At 34.3% G+C, this 22,733-nt stretch overlaps 1 protein-coding gene across 1 annotated transcript; it reads left to right on the top strand.

Annotated features, from left to right (window-relative positions):
• Nucleotides 1-3,821: 3,821 nt before the first annotated feature.
• LOC145793058 (protein NRT1/ PTR FAMILY 5.2-like) lies at nt 3,822-11,838 on the top strand. Its single transcript, XM_082875460.1, has 4 exons — nt 3,822-4,082; nt 5,599-5,816; nt 9,056-9,621; nt 10,687-11,838. The coding sequence occupies exons 1-4, from the start codon at nt 3,968-3,970 to the stop codon at nt 11,570-11,572; spliced, it is 1,785 nt and encodes a 594-aa protein (XP_082731586.1). The 5' UTR covers nt 3,822-3,967; the 3' UTR covers nt 11,573-11,838.
• The last annotated feature ends 10,895 nt before the right edge of the window (nt 11,839-22,733 follow it).

Raw genomic sequence — 22,733 nt, 5'->3', positions numbered from 1 at the left:
GAAACGGCAGTACTTGGATTGATCTCGCCAGTTGGAAAGAGATTGTGATGGTTGGGGCCATTTTAGGTTGTAATCTCGTTGGATCTGGTTCAAGACTTGTTTCATGGGGAAATTGAGAAGGGTGTATCGCTCGAACCGACCGGGCGGTCGGATAGGTGCCGGTCGGTCGGCTCGAGCGAGTCAGTCGGTATACTGAGGGGCTTGCTGTGTATATTGGGAGGGTTTGGTTTTGGATTCCTTTCTTTTCTCCCCGAGGGTTGGATTTTTAGTTATAGTATCTTGGCGGGCTGCCACAGAGTTTTCGGTGTTCATATATTTTTGGGCTTTGGAGAGGACGATGGCCATGGCGGTTGAAGGGTTTTATAAAAGGGAGAAAAAGAAATCAGATGGTCGTAAACCGGCCATGAAGGCTGTGAGGATGACCTTATCGTCGTTTTTCGCCACTTGTAGGGCCTCGATGTTGAAACGGGTGACAAAGCTACGTAGTGACTCCCCTTCTGTCTGACGGATATTAAGCAGTTGAGTTGTCGGGCGCTGCTGGCGCTGAGCACCAATAAAATGGCTCAGGAAGGACTCACTTAAGTGTTGGAAAGTAGAGACAGAGTCCGATGGCGGCTGACTAAACCATAGTCGAGCAGACCCCTTAAGCGTCACGGGGAAAGCCCGACATATGATTTCGTCAAGAAAAGCATGGAGGATCATGAGGGTTCTGTAGGTCTTCAAATGGTCAATCGGATCCGTTGTGCCATCGAATGAGTCGATCGAGGGCATTTTGAACTTAGGGGGTAGGGGTTTGTCCCTGATAGAGGCGACAAATGGGGAGTTGGCTGTTATGGAGGGTTTATTCTGTATATTCTGCATGACTCCTTGAAGTTGGAGTTTCATGGCTTGGAGTTTCGTATCCTAAATAGGAACATTGTCACCTCCAGAGTGCAGTGGGGCTTGAACACTACTAGCCTCTCCTTCAGGAGTAGGTGCTTGAACTGATGGATGTAAACCCCGAGGTGGCGGGTTTATGTCTTGAGGTGGGGCTTGCAGACTCTCTAAGTTGGAGAGATGGGTTTGTTAGAAAGGATGGCTCCGGGTTCATTCTCGGTTGGGAGGGATATCTTGTGGTGGTGGAGGAGGTATAGAGAGGTTTCCCTGGAGTAAGGCGTTGATCAAGGCTTGGTTTTGCTCGGCCAAACGGTTGATGCTGTTGGTGAGTTCTGTGAAGTACTGAGGTAGGTTGCTTGGGTTTGGAGGGTTGGCTTGGAGGTCGACGATGTTGTGTTGAGAAGCCATGGATCTCGTTGTGACCATCCACTTTGATGGTCGGTGAGGAGGAATTATCGGGAACGGGTCTCCAGCAACAATGAGCACAACTGTTACCCGGAGTGAAGTTCCCACAGACGGCGTCAACTGATGATACTGCTGATCTTTAGAGGGGGAGTCGGGCTGACCCACGCTTCCTACACCGTTTCCCCGTCACTAAGCTCACTAAAGTACTTGTAAAAGTGTCCAACGGGGAACATGAGTCCCCCAGCGGACCTTCTGACGACCAAGTTAGAAGAGAGAGAGATTGATGATGTGTCGAGTGAGAATAAGAATAGAGAACTTAACTTTTTGTGTGTCTTGGAAACCTCCTTATATCCTTTATTCATCATTTCCTTGTTCACTCCGACTTGTCATGTTGGCCGAAAGTTTATACTCTAGCTTGCCTTGTTTATGGTGAGGTTGCCCGTTCCAACGTGAAGGGGTTATCGCATTTAATATTGCAGGAGCCTCATTAATGGCTGATGTGTGGTGCAACAATTCTGCAGGATCTTTGTCTACTTACGTGGCTGGTTCTCCTCTTGACAAGTATTTGGATGCCATTGGTTCCTGGTACAATGTTGGGTTTTCAATGGTGTTGGGTTTTAGTGCTTGAACCGTGAATTGGGCTCTAAGTGGTGGGTCAAAAGCTTCTGTGGGCCCACCGATGTCACCTGCAAGCTTTAACCAACCCAAGTTTACATGCTAACTTTTAATAATAAACTATGAACATCAACTAGTTTATTGACAAAATCTCTTATCACACCCTATCTGAAAAAAAATCTCTCATCACATATTCAGAATCAAATAGTGCTTTCACTTAGATTGAGGGTTTATGGATAGGGAGGGCTACTGTTGTGCAACCCATAACCATTGATGCTTTAAAAAAATAAAAATTAATAGATAAACTTGTTTTTGGTGATTGCTAGGCTAAAATTTACGCATGGTTTCGGTATCCAAAAAAAGTCAAAAAGTTAAAAAGTTACTCAAAAAGTCAAAAGGTTATCACTAATCACTCAAAAAAAATATTAAAAAATTAATTTTACACAATTTTCCTTTTTAAACAACTCTAACGGCAGAGCAGGCGGAGCTGACTTTTGGGAAAAATTGCACTTATTTAAGTGTACAAATAACACAGTGCTGTTCGGCACGTGGGGGCCATCACGGGTCCATTTTTAATAATCTGAACCGTTCAATGTGTAGAACTTGTCGAGTACTATATACTTGTAAAAAATCACATTGATCAGATATCGGTAACTATTTGATCAAATCAATTAAAATTTATAAAATGGATGGTGTTATAGTTAACGGTTGAAAACAAACTAATCCAATCAGATACCTATCGATATCCGATCAACGTGATTTTTTACAAGAATATAGTACTCGACGAGTTCTACACATTAAACGGTTTTGATTAGCAAAACGGAACCCGTGGTGGACCTCCCGGGTCGAACAGCACCTCCAATTCAATACCCGAAAAGCAGGGAATCATCTTCCAACCTCTACTCTGCTGACGCTGTCCCTCCATTCATCCTATCGTACAGCCTATTCCATCTAATCTTTTTATATACACTAATTTATATAATTTTTAATACACATTTTTTCGTAAAAAGTCAAAAAATTATCCCAAACAATCATCTTTTTTCCCTCAACTTTTTAGTCCAAAAAATCAAAAAGTGCACTTATTTAGAACACCCCAAACAACCCCTTAATTGCTATAACTTGATAATAAACTTTATACACATGTCAACTAGTCAAGAGGGTTACCACTTTCTAGACCAAATGATTATGAGACTTTAGATTTATCCCATACCATATTAATCACCACCCATTAATTTTGACAATTACCAATTACCCTAGAAATATAATGTCATTGTTTTTACAGTTCCGATTGAGAGCCCGAATTGAGCTCCCCCGAATGCCCCGAAATAACGAAACGACGTCGTTTCGTCGTTTTAATTTTTTTTTTTTTTTTCAATCAGAAAATCAGAAGAAGCAGAAAGAAAGAAGAAAGAAGAAGAAAGAGAGGGGAGGCAGAGGCGGGGGAGGAGGGGAGGGGAGGGGGCCAACAAACTAGGACTGGAGGCGGAGGTGAGGCGGAGGCGGGGCGAAGGCGGGGGGTGGAGGCGGAGCTGCTGCGAGGCGACGGCGGGCGACGATCCTCCTTCCCCTCTCTCTCTCTCCCTCTCCTCTTTTTCTCCCTCTCTCTCTCTCTTTCTCTCTGATTCGGGGCATTCGGGGGGCTCATTCGGGGAGAAAAACATTTCTCTTTTTTTTAATATTAATTTTATAAAAATGAAAAATAAAAAGATTTGGGTTAGAATTTAAGCCTACTTTGAGATCGTACAATTTTAACAAAAAAGTCAGAAAGTAAAAAAATCATTATAAAAAAGTTAATTATTCTCACTAATTTTTACATATATTTTTTTTAAAAGTAAAAAATTATTGAAAAATTCAATTCCCAAAATGACCTTCCATTTTATTTGGTTTTGTTTTGATTTGTTTTTTTTTTTTTTTTTTTTTTTTGTGAAGGATTGAAGAAGTTAAAGGAGGATATTTTGGTAGTAGGCAAAGCAAGAGAGGTCTATAAAAGCGTTTGGTTCGAAGAAACACAACTAAGTAGAACTAAGTTCTCCAACTTGTAGGACAAAAAGTAGAGCACCCAAGCAAAAAGATGTCTGTGGAAGAAAGGCTTGATGACTACACACAAGATGGAACTGTGGATCTCAAAGGAAAACCTGTCCTTAGATCCAACAGAGGTGGTTGGAGGGCATGCTCCTTTGTTGTTGGTACTTCTCTCTCTCTCTCTCTCTCTCTCTCTCTCTCTCTCTCTTGAGACAACTCACGAATGACCTCACCTTTTGGGCACTTGTGTGAACCTTGGAAGCCTTGTTGTGTTGTTCTACTTTAAGAGATTCTTGCTTAGGAAGTTTAGTGAGTTCCATGAAATCTATAGAGGGTACCTCTCATCGCCCTTTTGCAACCAATGATTCTTTGGCTCTAACCAATTAGTAGGACTATTCGAGTTGGCCAGAATTCATACATCTCGATAGTGGTTCGAATTTTTCTTTCTCAAACTATGACTTCAATTTATCAACCAAAAAAAAAAAAATTCTCCATCCTTCAAGATAAGATTATCATATTTTCTGTGGCCATTTGATAAGAGTTTATGGAAAAGTATTGACAATTATGTTCATTTGTCACTGTATTTTCTTTCCTAAACTTTGTTGCTCAATCTAACACTAACAAGAAATGATTAAATTGGGAAAATTTTGAATTTAAATTGAGGATAATCTAGCTAAATTTGAAAGCAAGCTAATATGGTGAAAAGCAAAAATGAATTGATAGAGAGAGGGGGAGGGATAAACAAACGAGTAATGCTAAGAATTAAAAAAAATATCATGAAAGATTCTCCGCTTTTAGATTACATATACAATAAAACACCACACTTTAATCAAATGATGAGAAATCTTCATGATGTATTTTATGATATTTTTTTCATGATCTCTAATATTATTCTAAACATATAAGTTGATTCAATTTTTAAATTTTAAGTTTCCAAATTATAAAATTGTTATTGTTGAAGATTTCTGGTCTATTAATTGAGTTAGTTGGCTCAGAAGCATCACACACTGTCATTAAAGTTTACACTATCTATATACCAAAAAGTTCACAACCATCAGGTACCTCCATTTGAACACTCCAAAGCTACCCTTCACCAATAATGCAAAATCTATCATTATTTTCTATATCTAAATTTTCTGTGTCATTCAACTTCCAACTATACTATAATGTACTGGAATTTTATGCCTCGAAAATTTTAGTGTGTCTCAATAATTTTGGTGACTGAGGGGTCTTTTGGGAAGTGGGTTATAATCCACTTCCCAGATTATAATCTCACAAAAAACTGATTATATTCACTTTTTAATCAAAAAATTGATTATAACCATCTTTTCAAAGTAGTCCTGAAAGTATATTAAGACAAAAAATAAAAAAGATTTGATAACAAGGGATTCCTAGTAGGCATTATTTGCCGTACTCTTCTTTTTTAATGTTTTTCATGGTAGGACCTAGTCACATGGCAAAACCCTTCTTCCTAGTAGAAGTTTTGCAATTTAGACAAGCCTCCAAAGCTTGTCCCTCCCATATGTTAGTGATCACTTCTCTTTTGCACATATAATACATTTATGGGACAACAATTGATACCCCACACCAACGTGCGCTTTATGCACATGCAATCAATCATCTTCTTCAAATTTTTTTATTTATTTAGCAATAATATTGTTTGGTTTGATTGTTGAGCAGTGTATGAGGTGTTTGAACGTATGGCATACCATGGAATATCAGCAAATTTGATATTATACTTAACCAAGAAACTCCATCAGGGGACTGTAACCTCAGCCAACAATGTCACCAACTGGGTTGGCACCGTTTGGATGACCCCCATCTTGGGTGCCTACGTCGCCGACGCTCATCTCGGCCGTTATTGGACGTTCGTGCTCGCTTCTGCTATTTATCTCCTGGTACAACCCATGCGCACAATCATTTCTCTTCTTCATGCAATTAGTAAAAGAATTAATTACATCAAAACTCCTCAACTATTAATGAAGAACATCATCTTATCCTCTCATATGAGAACCATACATTTTTTACTCAGTCAATTATAAAAATATATCACTTTTACTCCTCTTGAATGATCGTTAATGTAAGATTTTTATAGTTGAATGTGTCCTAATATGCAAATTCATTAATGAGAAAAAACTAGTAATTGAGAGGTTTTGGCATAATTAACTCTAGAAAATTAATATCACCTGCAAAATCTCACCCATATTTAACAACTCAACAATGCTAGGAAACCCAAAAATAATTTGTTGAAAATTTGTGAGAAAAATGAAATGTTTGAATTTACATTTACTTTATATTTTTGGGACATTTTTTTGGGACTCTCTTATCTTTCTTCTGCCGGTTGTCTAAAAATTTAATGGTTTTGAATTGACCCTCTAGCCTAATTAATTAAGCCAAATCCACTCCGCATTAAAGAATATTGAAAACCCACCGAAGCATGAAATATTTTTATTTTTTAGGGTAAATTACAAATACACTTTTGAGATTTGCTTAAAATATAAATTATTTCTTGTGGTTTGAAAAATTACAAATATCCCCTTATTAAAATTTTTTATTTAACAGAATTAACTAAAAAAATAAAATTCATAATTGTTTTCCTATAAAATAATAAAATTACCTAAATTATCAATTGAAACATATTTTTAATATCATTAAAAACTGTTAATTGACTTAATGATTTATTAATAAAATGAGCGATTTGTTATGAAATTATAAACCTCAGGGGGTGAAATATAATTTTCAAAATCATAGGAGCGATTCGTATTTTAATCAAATCTCAGGGATATATTTATAATTTACCCTATTTTATATGATGTTTCAAATCTTCTTATTGACATAAATATTAGTAATCTCTGTCAGTTAGAGGGAGGTATATGCGGATATAATATTGTAAGCATAACAAGTCTAAATTAACCAAAAAAATATATTTGAGTCTTCATCACAGACAAAGCATTCCCTTTCTCAAATTGCAATTTTCAATTTCCATAAATAAATAAATAAAAATTTGCAACTTCCAAGTCCAATGTACGTAAAACAAATAATAATAATAATTGCCAAAACTTGACATTATTAGTAGTCTAAATCCAACCCCTTGCTAGCCCTAACTCGTCACATCAAGGTTGCAACTTGCAAGTTGTTTCCAACTTACATGGGATGCATTTATTATAATGCCAAATCCATTGGGACCCATGATTTAAAGCTTTGTTTTTTTTATGATCTATACTAAAAAATTTTTGGGTAAGTAAATCTATATTAAGGGGTTGTTTGGGGTGTCTTAAATAAGTGTATTTTTTATCTTTTTAGATTAAAAAATTGAGGTTGAAAATATAGATGTTTGGGTTAACTTTTTGACTTTTTATGAAAAAATGTGTAATAAAAAATTATAAAAATTGATTTGTAAGGAAAAATTCGAATTGAGAGTTGTGCAGCCGTAATTGTTGACTTTTGATGAATAGGGTTAACTTTTTAACTCTTTAAGTAATTTTTTGTTTTTTTATCTTTTTTGAAAGATCCCAAACTTGCCCTAAAATTGAAGGCTTTATTGCTGTAAAGAAAACTTAAGACACAGATTAAGATGTTTAATCATGCCAAATCATTATACTGACCCATCCAAATGTTATTGACCAGTATATGGGTAATTTTTGGGCTTGGACAAGGCTGTTTCGCCAAATCACTGAATTAAGAAAGAAAATGACGAATTAATCTTTAATTAATTATAGACTTGAAAACAGAAAAGAAAATTGTAGTCTAAAAAAGGTATATTTTGTAAAATCAAAACAATTTGAACTGTAGTCTCCCTCGGGTCTGCTCCTACACACCACACCCATAAAACATGGGTTCAACTTCCAACTGGAGAGGTGTTGGGCTTTTTGGGCTTATTTCAAGGTGCACTTCAAATTATTTGAACCGTTGGTTTTGTGTACGTAAAAAATTAAATAGATTGAATATTGATAACTAAATCATCGAATTATATACACAACCTGTTCTCAAAAATAATATTTGTACATCCTTCTACATGGGACAACTTCTTATGTATGTATTTTTTTTTAGGTAATAACCATCATGTATGTATGTATAATTACCATGTGAAACTTTGACCTTGTGATTCCTAGAGTTAAGAACAACTTAATTGGTGGTGTTAATTGGTGTCAAGCATGGCATTGTTTTTTTGGGGTGAATAGCATGGCATTGTTAGTGGTGTCATAAATTGAACATAATGGATTTTTCAATTTTTGTTATTTTTTGATAGAGGTGGTAAATGAAGAAGTTTGGGCAGTCAAAACGAATTATGTTTTTAAAATAATTAAAATTAAGCCAATTTATTTAATAAAAAAATTTAAGTAAATTTTGTTGAATTGAATATAAATTCTAATTTTTTTAAGAATATGAACTACTCAAGGTCTGAATCACCTTGTTTAACAAAAAAAAGAAAAAAAAAGGTGGATTTGAGCCACAAATTTATTGTCATCTCATCTATAAGAGTAATGTTAGAGATCTAAAAATTTTATTAAAAATTTTACATGAGTGTAAAACCCATATCATGTGGAACTTATGTGAGTTCTATACTATGTAAAATATTTAATAAATTTTTTAATAAAACTCGTGACATCTCCAACATTTTTTCATCTATAAAATCCACATTTGGCACATGTGGCGGCAAAGGCGGCATCGTTGGATACTGGTTTTTAGCTGTCTTTTTGTACTGCTCTTTTGATATATGCATGTCAACTTTCCTTAAAAAAAAAAAAAAAATCTATAAAATCCACATAAACAGCATTTGTTGTGTCTATCATCAATTAATTTTAGTATAAACAGATCAAAATAAGTGGCCTACGTTTCTAGTATAAATCCGTTGTATATATTAAAAATATAATATAAATACTAATAAAATTGTTTTTCTTTCTAACGGTTTAAATTTTAAAAAAAATTAGTGGTCAACAATAACATAGCCGATAATAAATCATCTGTTTAAACATCATCTGCAAAAAATAAAAATTACTTTCATTATAAAATAAAAATATTATAATTGACTTTGAAGGAAAATCAAGTTCTTCAATTGAAAAAATAAAGGAAGAAAAATGATGATTAAAACACATTCATCTTTTTTGATAAAATGGTTATGTCATCCTGACTGCAGGGCATGTCAGTCCTAACCCTATCAGTTTCAGTCCCCGGACTAAGACCGCCCCACTGCTCCGACCCGGACCCAGCCCACTGCAAGAAGGCCTCAACCCTTGAATTAGTAGTCTTCTATGGAGCACTCTACACCCTAGCCATCGGGACAGGTGGCACAAAGCCCAACATCTCAACCATTGGGGCAGACCAGTTCGATGAGTTTGAGCCCAAAGAGAAGGCCCACAAGCTTTCCTTCTTCAACTGGTGGATGTTCAGCATATTTTTTGGGACACTTTTTGCCAATACAATCCTGGTCTACATTCAAGACACTGTGGGCTGGGCCTTAGGATATGGGCTTCCGACTGCGGGCATCTTGGTGTCCATTTCGATCTTCTTGGCTGGAACACCCTTTTATAGGCATAGGGTACCCGCTGGGAGTCCATTCACAAGGATGGCTATGGTGATTGTGGCTGCCCTAAGGAATTGGAGGGTGCCCATTCCTAGTGACCCTAAGGAGTTTTATGAACTTGACTTGGAAGAGTATACCAAGGAAGGGAAGTTTAGGATTGATTCCACACCCTCCCTCAGGTTAGTATTAATCCACTAACGGCTTGTTTGGGAAGTGATTTTTTAACTAAAAAATGAGGTGAAAAAATTAAAGTGCTTGGAAATAATTTTTCTGATTTTTTATTAAAAATATATATATATATATATATATATATGTAAAAAATAGAGAGAATAACAAGGAATATTTGACTCTTTTTTTTTTTTGGCATAATTTTTTTACTTTTTAATTATATTAACCTCTTCCTAAACACCCGTTAAGTTTCTATTATCATTCGTTTAAATTTGGCCTAACTTTGGACTGAATAGTCCAATTAATTTGAGGAGCAAAACATCACCCTCCCTCAATTTAGTATTAATGGTTTGTTTGGGAAGTGATTTTTAAACTAAAAAATGAGATAAATTTTTTTTTTAAAGTGTTTGGAAATAAATTATTTAATTTTTTATAAAAAAAAATGTAAAAAATAGAGAGAATAAGAAAGAATAATTGACTTTTTTTATATTTTAATATTTTTTTGATTTTTTAATTATATTAACCTCTTCCTAAACTCCCGTTAAGTTTCTATTATCATTCGTTTAAATTTGGCCTAACTTTGGATTGAATAGTCCAATTAATTTGAGAGCAATACAACTAATTTTTTGAGTAACTTTTTTATTCAACTTTTGGTTTTAGCTTCTTTACTACCTTTAGTTTTGTTTTTCAGTTTTAAAAAAATAATAAATAAATAAATAACCCTTAAATGTTAATTGAACTTTTAAGTTGACTTTTCAAGATTTTTTTTTTTTTGTTTTCTTGTTTTTTTTATGAATCTTTTGTGCAATTTTTATTGCAGATAACATCAACGTTTTGTTATTTTTTGAGTTTTATGAAACCATAAAAAGCATTTAAAAATATTGATACAAAAAAGCAAAGAAAAGATGGGTGTATCTGAAATTTATTCATAAAGTCGTACTAAATAACAGTGTGGAACCAAAAACCCATGGGTTCTACAATCCAAGCTCCCTTTCTTTAAAAAAAAAAAAAAAAAAAAAAAAAAAAAAAAAAAAATCTCTTCATGATCTTCTAATATCATGCACATATTTATGCAGGTTCCTCAACAAAGCTTGTGTCAAAACAGGTTCCACCAGTTCATGGACACTATGCTCAGTCACCCAAGTTGAAGAAACCAAACAAATGCTAAGAATGATCCCAATCTTAATAGCCACATTTGTTCCAAGCACAATGTTAGCGCAAACCAACACTCTCTTTGTCAAGCAAGGCACAACCCTCCACAGAAAATTTGGCGGCTTCAGCATCCCCCCCGCTAGTCTAGCCGGATTCATAACCCTATCCATGCTTGTCTCCGTGGTGATATATGATCGTTACTTCGTAAAATTGATGAGAAAGTGGACAAAAAATCCTAGAGGCATAACCCTCCTCCAAAGAATGGGAATTGGCTTAATTTTCCATGTTTTTATCATGCTAATCGCTTCGCTAACCGAGAGGTATAGACTAAGTGTGGCTAAAAAACACAATGTGGTTGAAAATGGAGGACAAGTGCCACTAAGTATTTTCGTTTTGCTTCCTCAATTTGTGCTTATGGGAAGTGCTGATGCTTTTTTGGAAGTAGCAAAGATTGAGTTTTTCTACGACCAGGCACCAGAAGGCATGAAGAGCCTAGGGACATCCTATGCGATGACTAGTCTTGGAATTGGGAATTTCATGAGTACCTTTCTTCTTTCGACAGTGTCACGGATTACTAAACAAAATGGGCATCAGGGATGGATTCTGAATAACCTAAATGCTTCTCATCTTGATTATTACTATGCGTTTTTCTCGATTCTCAACTTGTTGAATTTTGTTTTCTTCTTGGGGATGTGCAAGATGTATGTGTATAAGGCTGAGGTTTCAGATTCTATGGAAATTCTTACACAAGAATTGGGTGGATCTAACTACACAGTGCCTACCCTAGAAGAGCCAAATGAAAATGAGTAGGTAAGATGAAAAAGGTTATGTATACACTGTAACAAAACAAAGATTTTCAACAGTGTAGAGCAACTCAAATTACTGATATTGTTTTGAGTCTAAGCCATCTTTCCTGATGAGCAATTGATGGGGTTTCCAATATCCATTGTTTCAGCTTGAGGGTGATGATTACTCAATACATTGGTGTTTCTTGTTGCAGCTTAAATAAGCTGCTTATGTTTATAACTACATATATATGGATTGTTTTCTACATTTTATTTTGTGATTTTGTGTCATCCTGTTTGTTTAGTCTTCTGCTTAGTTGTAAATTATGCGGTAAAAATAACTTAATGGGCTGAAAATTTGATTATATTTAAACTAAAGAGAGGTCAAATAGGTTAGAATTTGAACACATTTATTATTATTATTATTATTATTATTATTATTATTATTATTACTTTGCTTCTATCAAGATTTTTATGTATCAACATTGTTGAAAAATTGGTAAGTTGTTGTACCAATTTCAAAAAATTGATACGTAGGTGTTCGCCTATTGGTTTCAACAATTCATTTTAAAATATAAATAAGTAAATGAATGAACAGTAACTTTCATGGTCATGGTGGATGTGTTTGATATCAAAATATAGAGTATATGGGTTGAGCTAATAATGAGTCAACTTACGTCTTGGTGCACTTTTTCAAGATTTATGATTCACTAGAAGATGCACGTTTAATGGAAGCAATTATTCATTATTTATTGAGATATATTAATGTATTTTATGAGACACTACAAAAAATTAAGATTTTAGAAATCAAAATTTAAGGATAAAATTATTTTTTAAAAATCAAATATTTTTGTTGCGAAAAATGTCATTATATTTTTAGTAACGAAAATTAGACATTAGTGATGAATTATTATCTTTTTGAGAACAAATTATTTTGTCCATAAAAGTCAATTTATTAGTGATATTTTTAAAATTTTGTCGCTGAAAGTCTTATTTTTTTACTTTTCGAGATGACTTTTTAGTGACTATTCTCATGACGATAGAAATTGGTTCCTAAATGTTTTTTGTAACAAATTTTTTATTTTTAGAAATCAAAATATGTAATCTGTAAAATTCTTATATGTTGCAGTGAGAGGCTAAACACATAAATAGGAGAGATTGCTTTGGGACTTTATCACTAAATGAAATGAATATATATATATATACATATATATATATATATATATATATATTTTTGGTGCAATGAGGCTTTTTCAATAATGGAAAATGGGCTTGACGGAGCATTACACATTCATAGGCAAATGATATAGTGACCATCACACTATATAATAGCAATAATAACATGAGTCCAAAATAAATTTCTTTTTCACTGAAGTCAACACTTGAGTTTTCTAAGGAACTATCATAGGCTTCATAGGTTGCCACAAAAGTGTTTGAAACCAAGAAAGTGGGCTGCTATCTGTAGTGCTGGGAAACTGTTGCACATGTTTGGTATGGAAGATTGAAAGGGAAAGAAAGTAGGAGGGAAGAGAGGGAAGGGTTTAGGAAAGGAAATCTCTTCAATTTGTTTGGTAGGATTATTTTGGGAGAGACTCCTCTTCAATTGAGTATCTTAGTTAGAGGGAGTTGTTTAGTCTTTGTGGGTTGATTATGGAACCCGTATCGATAATCTGAATCGTTTAATACGTAAGATTCGTCAAATATTTCATCTTTATAAAAAATCACGTTAATCGGATATCGATAGTCACTTGATCGGAGTAGATTTATATTAAATAATTTATTTTAAAAATTATACTCACCATTGACACAAATGTAATATGATTAAATGGCTTTCGATATCCGATTAATATGATTTTTGCAGGAATGAAATAATCGACAAATTTTACATATTGAACGGTTCGAGTTATCGATGCGAATTCCGTGATGAGTTCACATAGGCCTAACAACACCCTCCAATCTAATTTGAACAGGAAAGATGCTGTGGCCAATTATTTTAGGGCAATTTACTATTACACCATTTATTTAGATGAGAAGTAAAAAAAAAAAAAAAAATATTAAGGGGGATTTTGTAATTTTACACTTTCATTTTTTGGTGGATAATTAATTAATGGCATAAATTAATTCCCTACACTTCCCTACGTACCAATTCTCTGCCTCTCCTCATTCCACCAAACTGAACAGTATTAAATAGAAAAACTCCATTATTGTTATATCTTTACTAGCATATCACTCTTGCTATGTACGAATTGTGTTTATAATTATCTATATATGTGAATTGCGATTTAAATTTTTTTTTAAATGTGTTCTTTTTTTCATTTTTTATATTATATTAAAGTTTAATATTTTGATAATAATCATATGTGTTGGACTTTTCAAATAATTAAATGTTTTTTTTATTTATTATATTATATTAAAATTTAATATTTTGATAATAATCATATGTGTTGGACTTTTTAAGAAATTTTTTTTATACTTGTTCTTAATACATTAAAATATTATTATGAGGGATAATAATTATATATGTTGGGACTTTTCAAGGAATTTATATGTATTGGATTTCAAAGAATTTTTTTTAAACTTGTTCTTAATGCATTAAAGTGTTATTATGAGAGTAAGACTTGGGAGAAGTTAATAAATGCTATTTTTTTTTTTAAATCAAAAAATCAAGAAATTTAGATTGAGAGATTGGAACTCCCATAAGACTTGGGGTTAAAAATCCCCATTTACTTAATATATACTAGCCTATCACCCGTGCTATGCATGGAATAATTATAAATATTTATATTTATTTTAATTTTTTTAATATATAAATTATTTATTTTAAGATTTTTTATAAAAATAATTTAACAATCTTATCACTAACCATAGTGTATAGGAGAAATTAAAAAAGTTACTGCAGTAACTATGCACGGGCTATATCTATAATTATTGTATGAGGGGATTTTAAATGCTAATAAGTGATTTTGACCAAATCAATAACTGCAGGCATGTGAATTAGAAAAAGTTAATAAATGCTGATCAGGAGATTTTGACTAAATCAATAAATGCAGACATGTGGATTGGAAAAAATTAATAAATGCTGATCAGAAAATTTTGACCAAATCAATAAATACGGAGGTTTTTTTTTTAAATCAAAAATTTTAAAAATTAAGATTGAGAGATTGGAGCTCCCATAAGACTTGAGGTTTAGAAACCCCATTTTCATTAATATATTTACAATTATCTATATATGTGAATTGCGATTTTTAATTTTTTTTTAAATGTCTTTTTTTTTTCTTTTTTATATTATATTAAAATTTAATATTTTGATAATAATCATATGTATTAGACTTTTCAAGGAATTAAAGTTAAGTTTGGCATGTTTTGAAAAAGATAAAAAGTCAAAAAGTCACTATCCTATTTAAGTCACATCATCTTATTTAAGTCACATCACCTCTCTAACATATCACTTCAAACTCAACCTAAACCCAACTCATATTTCATAAAAAGTCAAAAAGTACACTTATTTAGATCATCCCAAACAACCCCTAAATGTCTTCTTTTTTTTTATTATATTATATTAAAATTTAATATTTTGATAATAATCATATGTGTTAGACTTTTCAAGAAATTTTTTTTATGCTTGTTCTTAATGGATTAAAGTGTTATTACGAGGGATAATAATCATATGTGTTGGGACTTTTCAAGGAATTCATGTGTTGGATTTCAAAAAAAATTTGTATGCTTGTTCTTAATACGTTAAAGTGTTATTATGAGGGTAAGACTTGGGGGTTGGGAGAAGTTAATAAGTGCTAAGTTTTTTTTTTTTAATTAAATCAAAAAATCAAGAAATTTAAATTGAGAGATTGGAGCTCCCACAAAGATTGGGGTTAAAAAACCCTTTTTGCTTAATATATAGTATAGACTAGCATATCACTCGTGCTATGCACGGATTGTGTTTACAATTATCTATATATGTGAATTACGATTTTTAAATGTCTTCTCTTTTTTTTTTAAATGTTTTTTTTTTCTTTTTTATATTATATTAAAGTTTAATATTTTGATAATAATCATATGTGCTAAACTTTTTAAGGAATTAAATGTCTTTTTTTTATTATATTGTATTAAAGTTAATATTTTGATAATAATTATATGTGTTGGATTTTTCAAGAAATTTTTTTTATGCTTGTTCTTAATGCATTAAAGTGTTATTATGAGGGATAATAATTATATGTGTTGGGACTTTTCAAGGAATTCATATGTTTTGGATTTCAAAGAATTTTTTTTTTATGCTTATTCTTAATGTATTAAAGTGTTATTATGAGGGGTAAGACTTGGGGTTTGGGAGAAGTTAATAAATGCTAAGGTTTTTTTTTTTTGAATTGCGATTTTTAAATGTCTTTTTTTTTTTTTTTATATTATATTAAAGTTTAATATTTTGATAATAATCATATGTGTTAGACTTTTTAAGAATTTTTTTTTATACTTGTTCTTAATGCATTAAAGTGTTATTATGAGGGATAATAATCATATGTGCTGGGACTTTTCAAGGAATTCATGTGTTGAATTTCAAAGAATTTTTTTTGTGCTTGTTCTTAATGCATTAAAATATTATTATGAGGGTAAAACTTGGGGGTTGGGAGAAGTTAATAAATGCTAAGATTTTTTTTTTTAAATCAAAAAATTAAAAAGTTTAGATTGGGAGATTAAAACTCCCACAAGACTCGGGATTAAAATTTTTTTATTACTTAATATATAGTATAGATGGTATAAATTTCAACAAAAAAATTTAAATGTTCAAATATGACAATTAGAGGCTATCCTAGGTGGAGTGACTGAGATGATGAAATGGGAAGAATGTAGCATCAATAAATGGATAGTGGGAATATGATTATAGTAAAAAAAAAAAAAAAGTGGCTATAATATTCCTGACTATAAATTTGTGAAAAAAAAAGCATTTTTGGGCCCAGAATTATTGCTACTAAAAATGATTGTTTGGGGTATCTTAAATAAATATATTTATTTATTTTTTGGACTAAAAATTTGAGGAAAAAAATATAGATGTTTTGGTTAATTTTTTGACTTTTTATAGAAAAATATGTATTAAAAAATTGTATAAATTAATGTGTAGAGGAAAATTAAGATTGAAAGTTGTACAGCCATAATTTTTAACTTTTGATTAATAGTGATAATTTTTTAACTTTTTAAATAACTTTTTAACTTTTTTTTAACTTGTCAAACTTGACCGGACCATAATGAGAATAAAAAACTACGCTACATATTCATAAGCAAATGATAGTGACCATCACACTATAATTATGTACATGTTATTATTATATTTTTTTCAATATATGAAAGTACAATATGTATTATAAAAAAATAATTTTAATTTTAATTTAAAATTAAAATTATAGTATGATTTTAATTATTTATTTTGATAATATTGATATTATTGTTCTATAAAATTATTACTTAAATAATTATATATATTAATTTTAGTTAATTTATTTGTGTATTTTGATAATTTTAGTTCTATCGTATTATAAAAGTGTAATTATCTTATAATAATTTTGTATGATATATACTAAATTATAAAATAGTAAAATAAATACTCATTTTGATATTAAAAATAATAGTTAAATTAGAAAAAAAAATTAGTAACATAAAATTAAAAGTAATTCTAACTATTTGATTTTCTTTTATATTAATTTGGAAAATAAAAATATGTAAAATAGAAATTATATAAAATTTAAACCAAACCAAACTAAGCCTTAAGTCCTATCAAATGGGATCAGCTGCATGAATCCTTCTTCTTCACTCAACTCTATCCAAGGTCATTTCGTTAATCAAATTAAGGAGATTCATATTTTTATTTACTACATTTGTCCACATCAATCTAGGTCTATCACTTTTCCTAATATTACTATCTACCGTCACTGTATCGCATCTCTTTACTGCCGCCTCTGTTGGTTTTCGTTGTATATAACCAAACCATCTAAATTTATTTTCTCTCAATTTATGTTCTATTGGTACTACTCTTACCCATTCTCGAATATACTCATTTTTAACTCTGTCTTTTCTAGTCTTGCCACACATCCACCTTAGCATCCTCATCTCAGCAACATGCATCTTCTCTATATGATGTTTCTTAGTTGCCCAACATTTTGTCTCATACAACGTTGTATGTCTAATAGCCGTTTTATAGAACTTCCCTTTAGTCTAATGGGTACTCGTTTATCACACAATACTTCAGACGCACTCCGCCACTCTAACTCTCCTTAGCAGAGTCCACTTAGGAATCACACTTCCAAAGATAATGCTTATCCTGATAACACCCTATCCACTGCCATCCAAGTGAGATGGTTCAAACCCATTACCTCGGTTGGTAGTGCGGTGAACCGAACTATCCTAGCCCTACCCTACAATGATCAGAACCAATATGGTATTCTACCAGGCTAGACACAACTCGGCTCTTTGCACATTTAAACTTCAATCCGTCACTAGACTATGTCTGGACAGCCCGATGCAGGCTCTAGCTCAAAGTCCGCATAGCTCAAGATCGAGTTATTCAAGCTATTGCTTTGGCCCACAACACGGCCCAACATGCAAAAGAAACTCCCTAGCTCAGCCTAATTTTACCGAATGGACTTAGCTCGGCCTAATTTACTTATAAATTACCTTCTCAATTGCCCTTTAATTCCATCTACCAAACATGATTGGGATTATTGTCCTCCGACTATGCTAAAGTAGTTATCCTAACCGAGGTAGGGTCTACTCGGTTACAAGAATCTTCTCCTGTCGCACAACTCGTCTTTCCACGTTTCTGACGTTGCATTCTAAGTGGGACACGTGGCATGTGGCGATTGCTCCCGCCTCTGTGACAGCCGTCACACACTGCCTTAAAAATTCAAAAAGGCCTGCATTTTCGACTTTGTGCATATAATACAAATGCACTCAAAAAGCCACTTCCACTGTTAATTCTCTAAACTCCAACCCCAGCTTCTATTCATTGTTGCGATCTGTCCATTGCTGCCATTGGTGAAAGCTGAAGCTTGTCCCTATGAGCTTGTAATCATACGATGAAGCATGCTTGCTATGTGAAATCAGATTTGTCCTACAAACTAGTAAGTTCCAAAATACTGTACAACATTTTTATTGGTATTTGCTTACTGTTTTTCTACGTTTTGTCGATGCTTCCATTCCATCACATCACTATGTGTGCCCTAGAGTAGGAATTAAAACTACTAAAACACGATTTCGACAAAAATGAAAAGTTATATGCGCTCCAATCGGTTAGGATATAAACTAGTGAACGCTTGCAATTTTGATCTAAAACCATAAACACACCAAACTAAACAACTATTGGTAACCTGTATACATGAGTCTAACCGTACTAGGGATTTCCTTTAAAATCGAACTAGCACCTGTGCCCCTAGCTTGGACCGAGGTACACCCCATGTGTGTGCAATCGAAGTTAGAAACCACGCCCTTCACACAACCGGGCTAAAACCTTGACCACACTTTTGTCGAACTACATGCGGCACACACTCGCTCGATTGAATAAAATATCAGTTAATACACTGTTGCCTTAGCTCGGTCATCATATAGCCATAACACATTCTTTGTTCTTCACTTTGCAGACTTGGACTAGGTTTATTTCAAGCACACCAATCACATCAGCACCGGGCTAAGGAGTCGAGTAGATATATAAAAAAAACTAAGGTCGCACCCATGGCCAAATATTGATTTCTGGTGAGTTCGCCAGGTGCATTAGCCGAGTTCTAAAGAGACTACCAAATCCCTGACGATGTACAATTTACCCTTGCTGAGCTAGGCACCACACCATGGGGCAAGCCCGGTTTTATCCCTTTTACCCTTAAATCCATCATAGAGGGTGGGCTTCGATTCTCTGTCCAGCCCTTTATTTGCGAGTTTCTTAGGCAAACCAGATTATGCCCTACTAAATTATCCAATAATACATATAGAATAATAAACGGAATAGCCGAACTAAACCGCCGCCTCAGCCTCAACCTTGGATTGGCCGAGCTCTTTCATCAATATTCGCTCGGTCAAAATGATGATTGTTGGGTTTACTATCTTAGAATAAGGAAGGGCCAAGAAAAAATCATGAAGTGCACACTGGATAAAGACATAAATGACGACGATTTCTTGTGGGTTTCTAGCAATTTCGAAGACCAGAACGCTCAAATATCGGGCTATAACATAAATTGGAACAAGGGGGTGCCTGGTGAGAATAACTTGGCTTCTCTTTTTGTGTTACAAAACTTGTATTACTATTCAGTCGTACTAACACTTGCAATTCTCGTAGATTTGAACCGTTTGAAAATTGACTACTCTTATGCCAACCAAGCCGCATTACGCGCCGCGCTACAGCACTGCCACCGCGACTAGACCGAGCTATTAGGGGTTGAACCATCCTACCGTTACAGTGGCAAAAGAAAAAGCAAAGTCACCGATTTTTTGCTTAAGTCGTTCCCCGAATTGGACCCCAATCTCTCCCCGGATCAATCTTATTCCTTTCACAGAAGAACAAGAAATAGCCAAAAAATGAGCCGTTCACGCCTTGATTACCAAGCAGGCCTCTGTCTCCAATACTGAGGTCCAACCTGAGCTACCGCCAACTGGTCAACTACGCGACACAGTTGTGGCTCTTCTATCCAACAGCGCTACTACATTAGCAAAAGGCCACGCACTAGCTCTGCCGTGCCACAATGCCTGGTTGATAAAGACCTTGAGTCGTTAAAGACCGAACTGGCTAAGACTGCATTGCCCCAAGGAAGCCAAGGCTCTGGTCGTGCTAATCCTTCCTCCCCTTCGACGTGGGCACCAACCATGACCTTCAAAGGCTGTGCTGTAACTACACAAGATTCCGTGAGTGCTGAGAAGGATCACTTTTTGGCTTTCAACTTAGCCAAGAGTGTGTGCCTGCCAGGCGACATGGAGCGGCACGCACACTTGACCGAGCTGAAGGTTATTTAGTCTACCACCAAGTACCTTATCTTGGGACATTTTGTCTGTGTGGCCTGGCTAACCGCTTTGTATGCTGCGCAAGCCATACAAAAAAATCAAGTTGCTCACCAATGTGTACTTGAGCTGGAAAGAACGACCAGGACGACCATCGCTGAAACGAGCTCCAAAGAGGCCGAGATAAAGGCCCTAAAGGCATCACTAGCCAAGCTAACTACCAAAAAAGAAAGGCTAGCCAAGATAGTCAGTGCGGTCGAGGAAGATAAACAGAAAGCCCTGGCCGAGAAAAAAGACCTCTACTTGCGCGAACTCACCAAGATAGAAAAGAAGAAGGACGCCAAGATCTAGGAGTTGAAGAAAAAGATAGAGGATGCGGAGGACCGAGGTTTCAAGGAAGGTGAAGAAGCTTATGTCCAACAGTGTGAAGTAGCCAAAGATATATTCTTCAAATGCGGATGGAAGGCTGCGGCTGAAAAACTCAGTCAGGGGCATGACCCCGAAGTTTTCCTGAACCCTCCTCTCCACTACATACCGAGCTACATGAAGAACTACACAAATGTCATCCAACAAAAGTTCTTTCAAGAGGGGGAGGAAACCTAGTTGACGTTCTTCCTGTTAACTCTGACCTCGGTCGTTCAACGACTGTGACAGCTTGGCTGGAGGTCCCCTGTCAAATCGAGCCCACTTTAACCGACGGATAACTCAAGATGGTGAAGTTGGCGAGGTGCAAGGTGACCTTGATGCCAAGCTAGAGGATCTCTTTGTGTGATCGGGCTACTATTTTCCTATCCGTTGTTTCGTTTTTTGTTTTTATCTGTTTTCCTTTTGTAACAGGGCTACACGCCCCACCTTTTGTAAGTACCTTTTATCCAATGAAAAATTCTGATATTTTCGCTCTTTCACTTTGTTTCTTCATTGTTGTATATTATTCTAACTGCATGCCTAGCCGAACTAATTGACTTGGCCTTACCTTATCTTACCAACCTTTTTTAGCTGAGATCTCTATCTTGGCTCTATCTTGGTTCTAAAGTGCCAAAAGGTTGTGTTGGTCCACCCGACTGACCTCCTTTGGCATACCGGTGAAAGGTATAAAAAGTTGTCTTGGTCAATCTTGCTAACCTTTTTTAGCCTAGATACTTATCTCGGCTAAAGAGTACAAAAAGTGTTGGTAAAACCTGCCAACCCTACTTTAGACTAGATTCTTATCTCGGCCAAAGAGTATAAAAAGTGCTGGTAAAACCTGCCAACCTTCTTTAGCCAAGATTCTTATCTTGGCTGAAGAGTACAAAAAGTTGTATTGGTCAAACCTGTCAACCTTCTTTAGCCTAGATCCTTATCTCAGCTAAAGAGTGTAAAAAGTTGTATTGGTTAAACTTGCCAACCTTCTTTAGCCTGGATCCTTTCTCGGCTAAAAAGTGCAAAAATTTTATGTTGGTGAAACCGCTAACCTTCTTTTGCCTTGATCCTTATCTCTACTAAAGAGTGCAAAAATTTTATATTGGTCAAACCAGCCAACTTTCTTTAGCCTAGATCTTTATCTCGGCTAAAGAGTGCAAAAATTTTATGTTGGTCAAACTTACTACCTTTCTTTAGCCTACATCCTTATCTCGGCTAAAGAGTGCAAAAATTTATGTTGGTCAAACCTGCTAACCTACATTGCCTCTAGTCGGGCAATAAGTACAAACAATTTTACAAACAAAGGAATATTAGTACTGAAAGAATTATACTTGAAAAAATGTCTATTTGTTTTATTAAAATGTCAAAGAAAAATTACAAGTGTCTGAAGAGCTAAAAATAAAATATTTTGAGATTGACAGTGTTTCAAGGCCTTGGAATAGCTCGACCGTCCACCTCTTCGAGGTGGTATGCTCCTTTTCTTGCCAGATCGATCACTTTGTACGGTCCTTCCCAGTTGGGTCTCAATTTGACATCTTCAGGCACCAGAGTGTTTCTCATTACCTTACGCAGCACCCAATCTCCTATCTTGAATTTCCTTAGATGTACTGCCTTGTTGTATTTTCTAGATAATTTTTGTTGATACGAGACAATATGGACCAATGCCCTCTCTCTTCTTTTTTTAGCAAAGTCTAGTTCCAAGGTTATGGCTTATCCATTTAGGTCTGGATCAAAAATTTTATTTCGAATAGTGGGGAGGCCAACTTCCAAGGGGATCACTCCCTCCATGCCATAGGTTAAAGAAAAAGGTGTTTCGCCAGTCG

The sequence above is a fragment of the Camellia sinensis genome, chromosome 6 (assembly GCF_055761805.1).
Source record: "Camellia sinensis isolate YWXY chromosome 6, ASM5576180v1, whole genome shotgun sequence".
Taxonomy (NCBI): domain Eukaryota; kingdom Viridiplantae; phylum Streptophyta; class Magnoliopsida; order Ericales; family Theaceae; genus Camellia; species Camellia sinensis.
This window is presented reverse-complemented; position numbering and strand designations above follow the sequence as displayed.

Coding starts and splice junctions, on each gene's coding strand:
- LOC145793058 (XM_082875460.1), top strand. CDS start 3,968: ATGTCTGTGGAAGAAAGGCTTGATGACTACACACAAGATGGAACTGTG. Junction 4,083..5,598: donor GGCATGCTCCTTTGTTGTTG/GTACTTCTCTCT, acceptor ATTGTTGAGCAG/TGTATGAGGTGTTTGAACGT. Junction 5,817..9,055: donor CTTCTGCTATTTATCTCCTG/GTACAACCCATG, acceptor TCCTGACTGCAG/GGCATGTCAGTCCTAACCCT.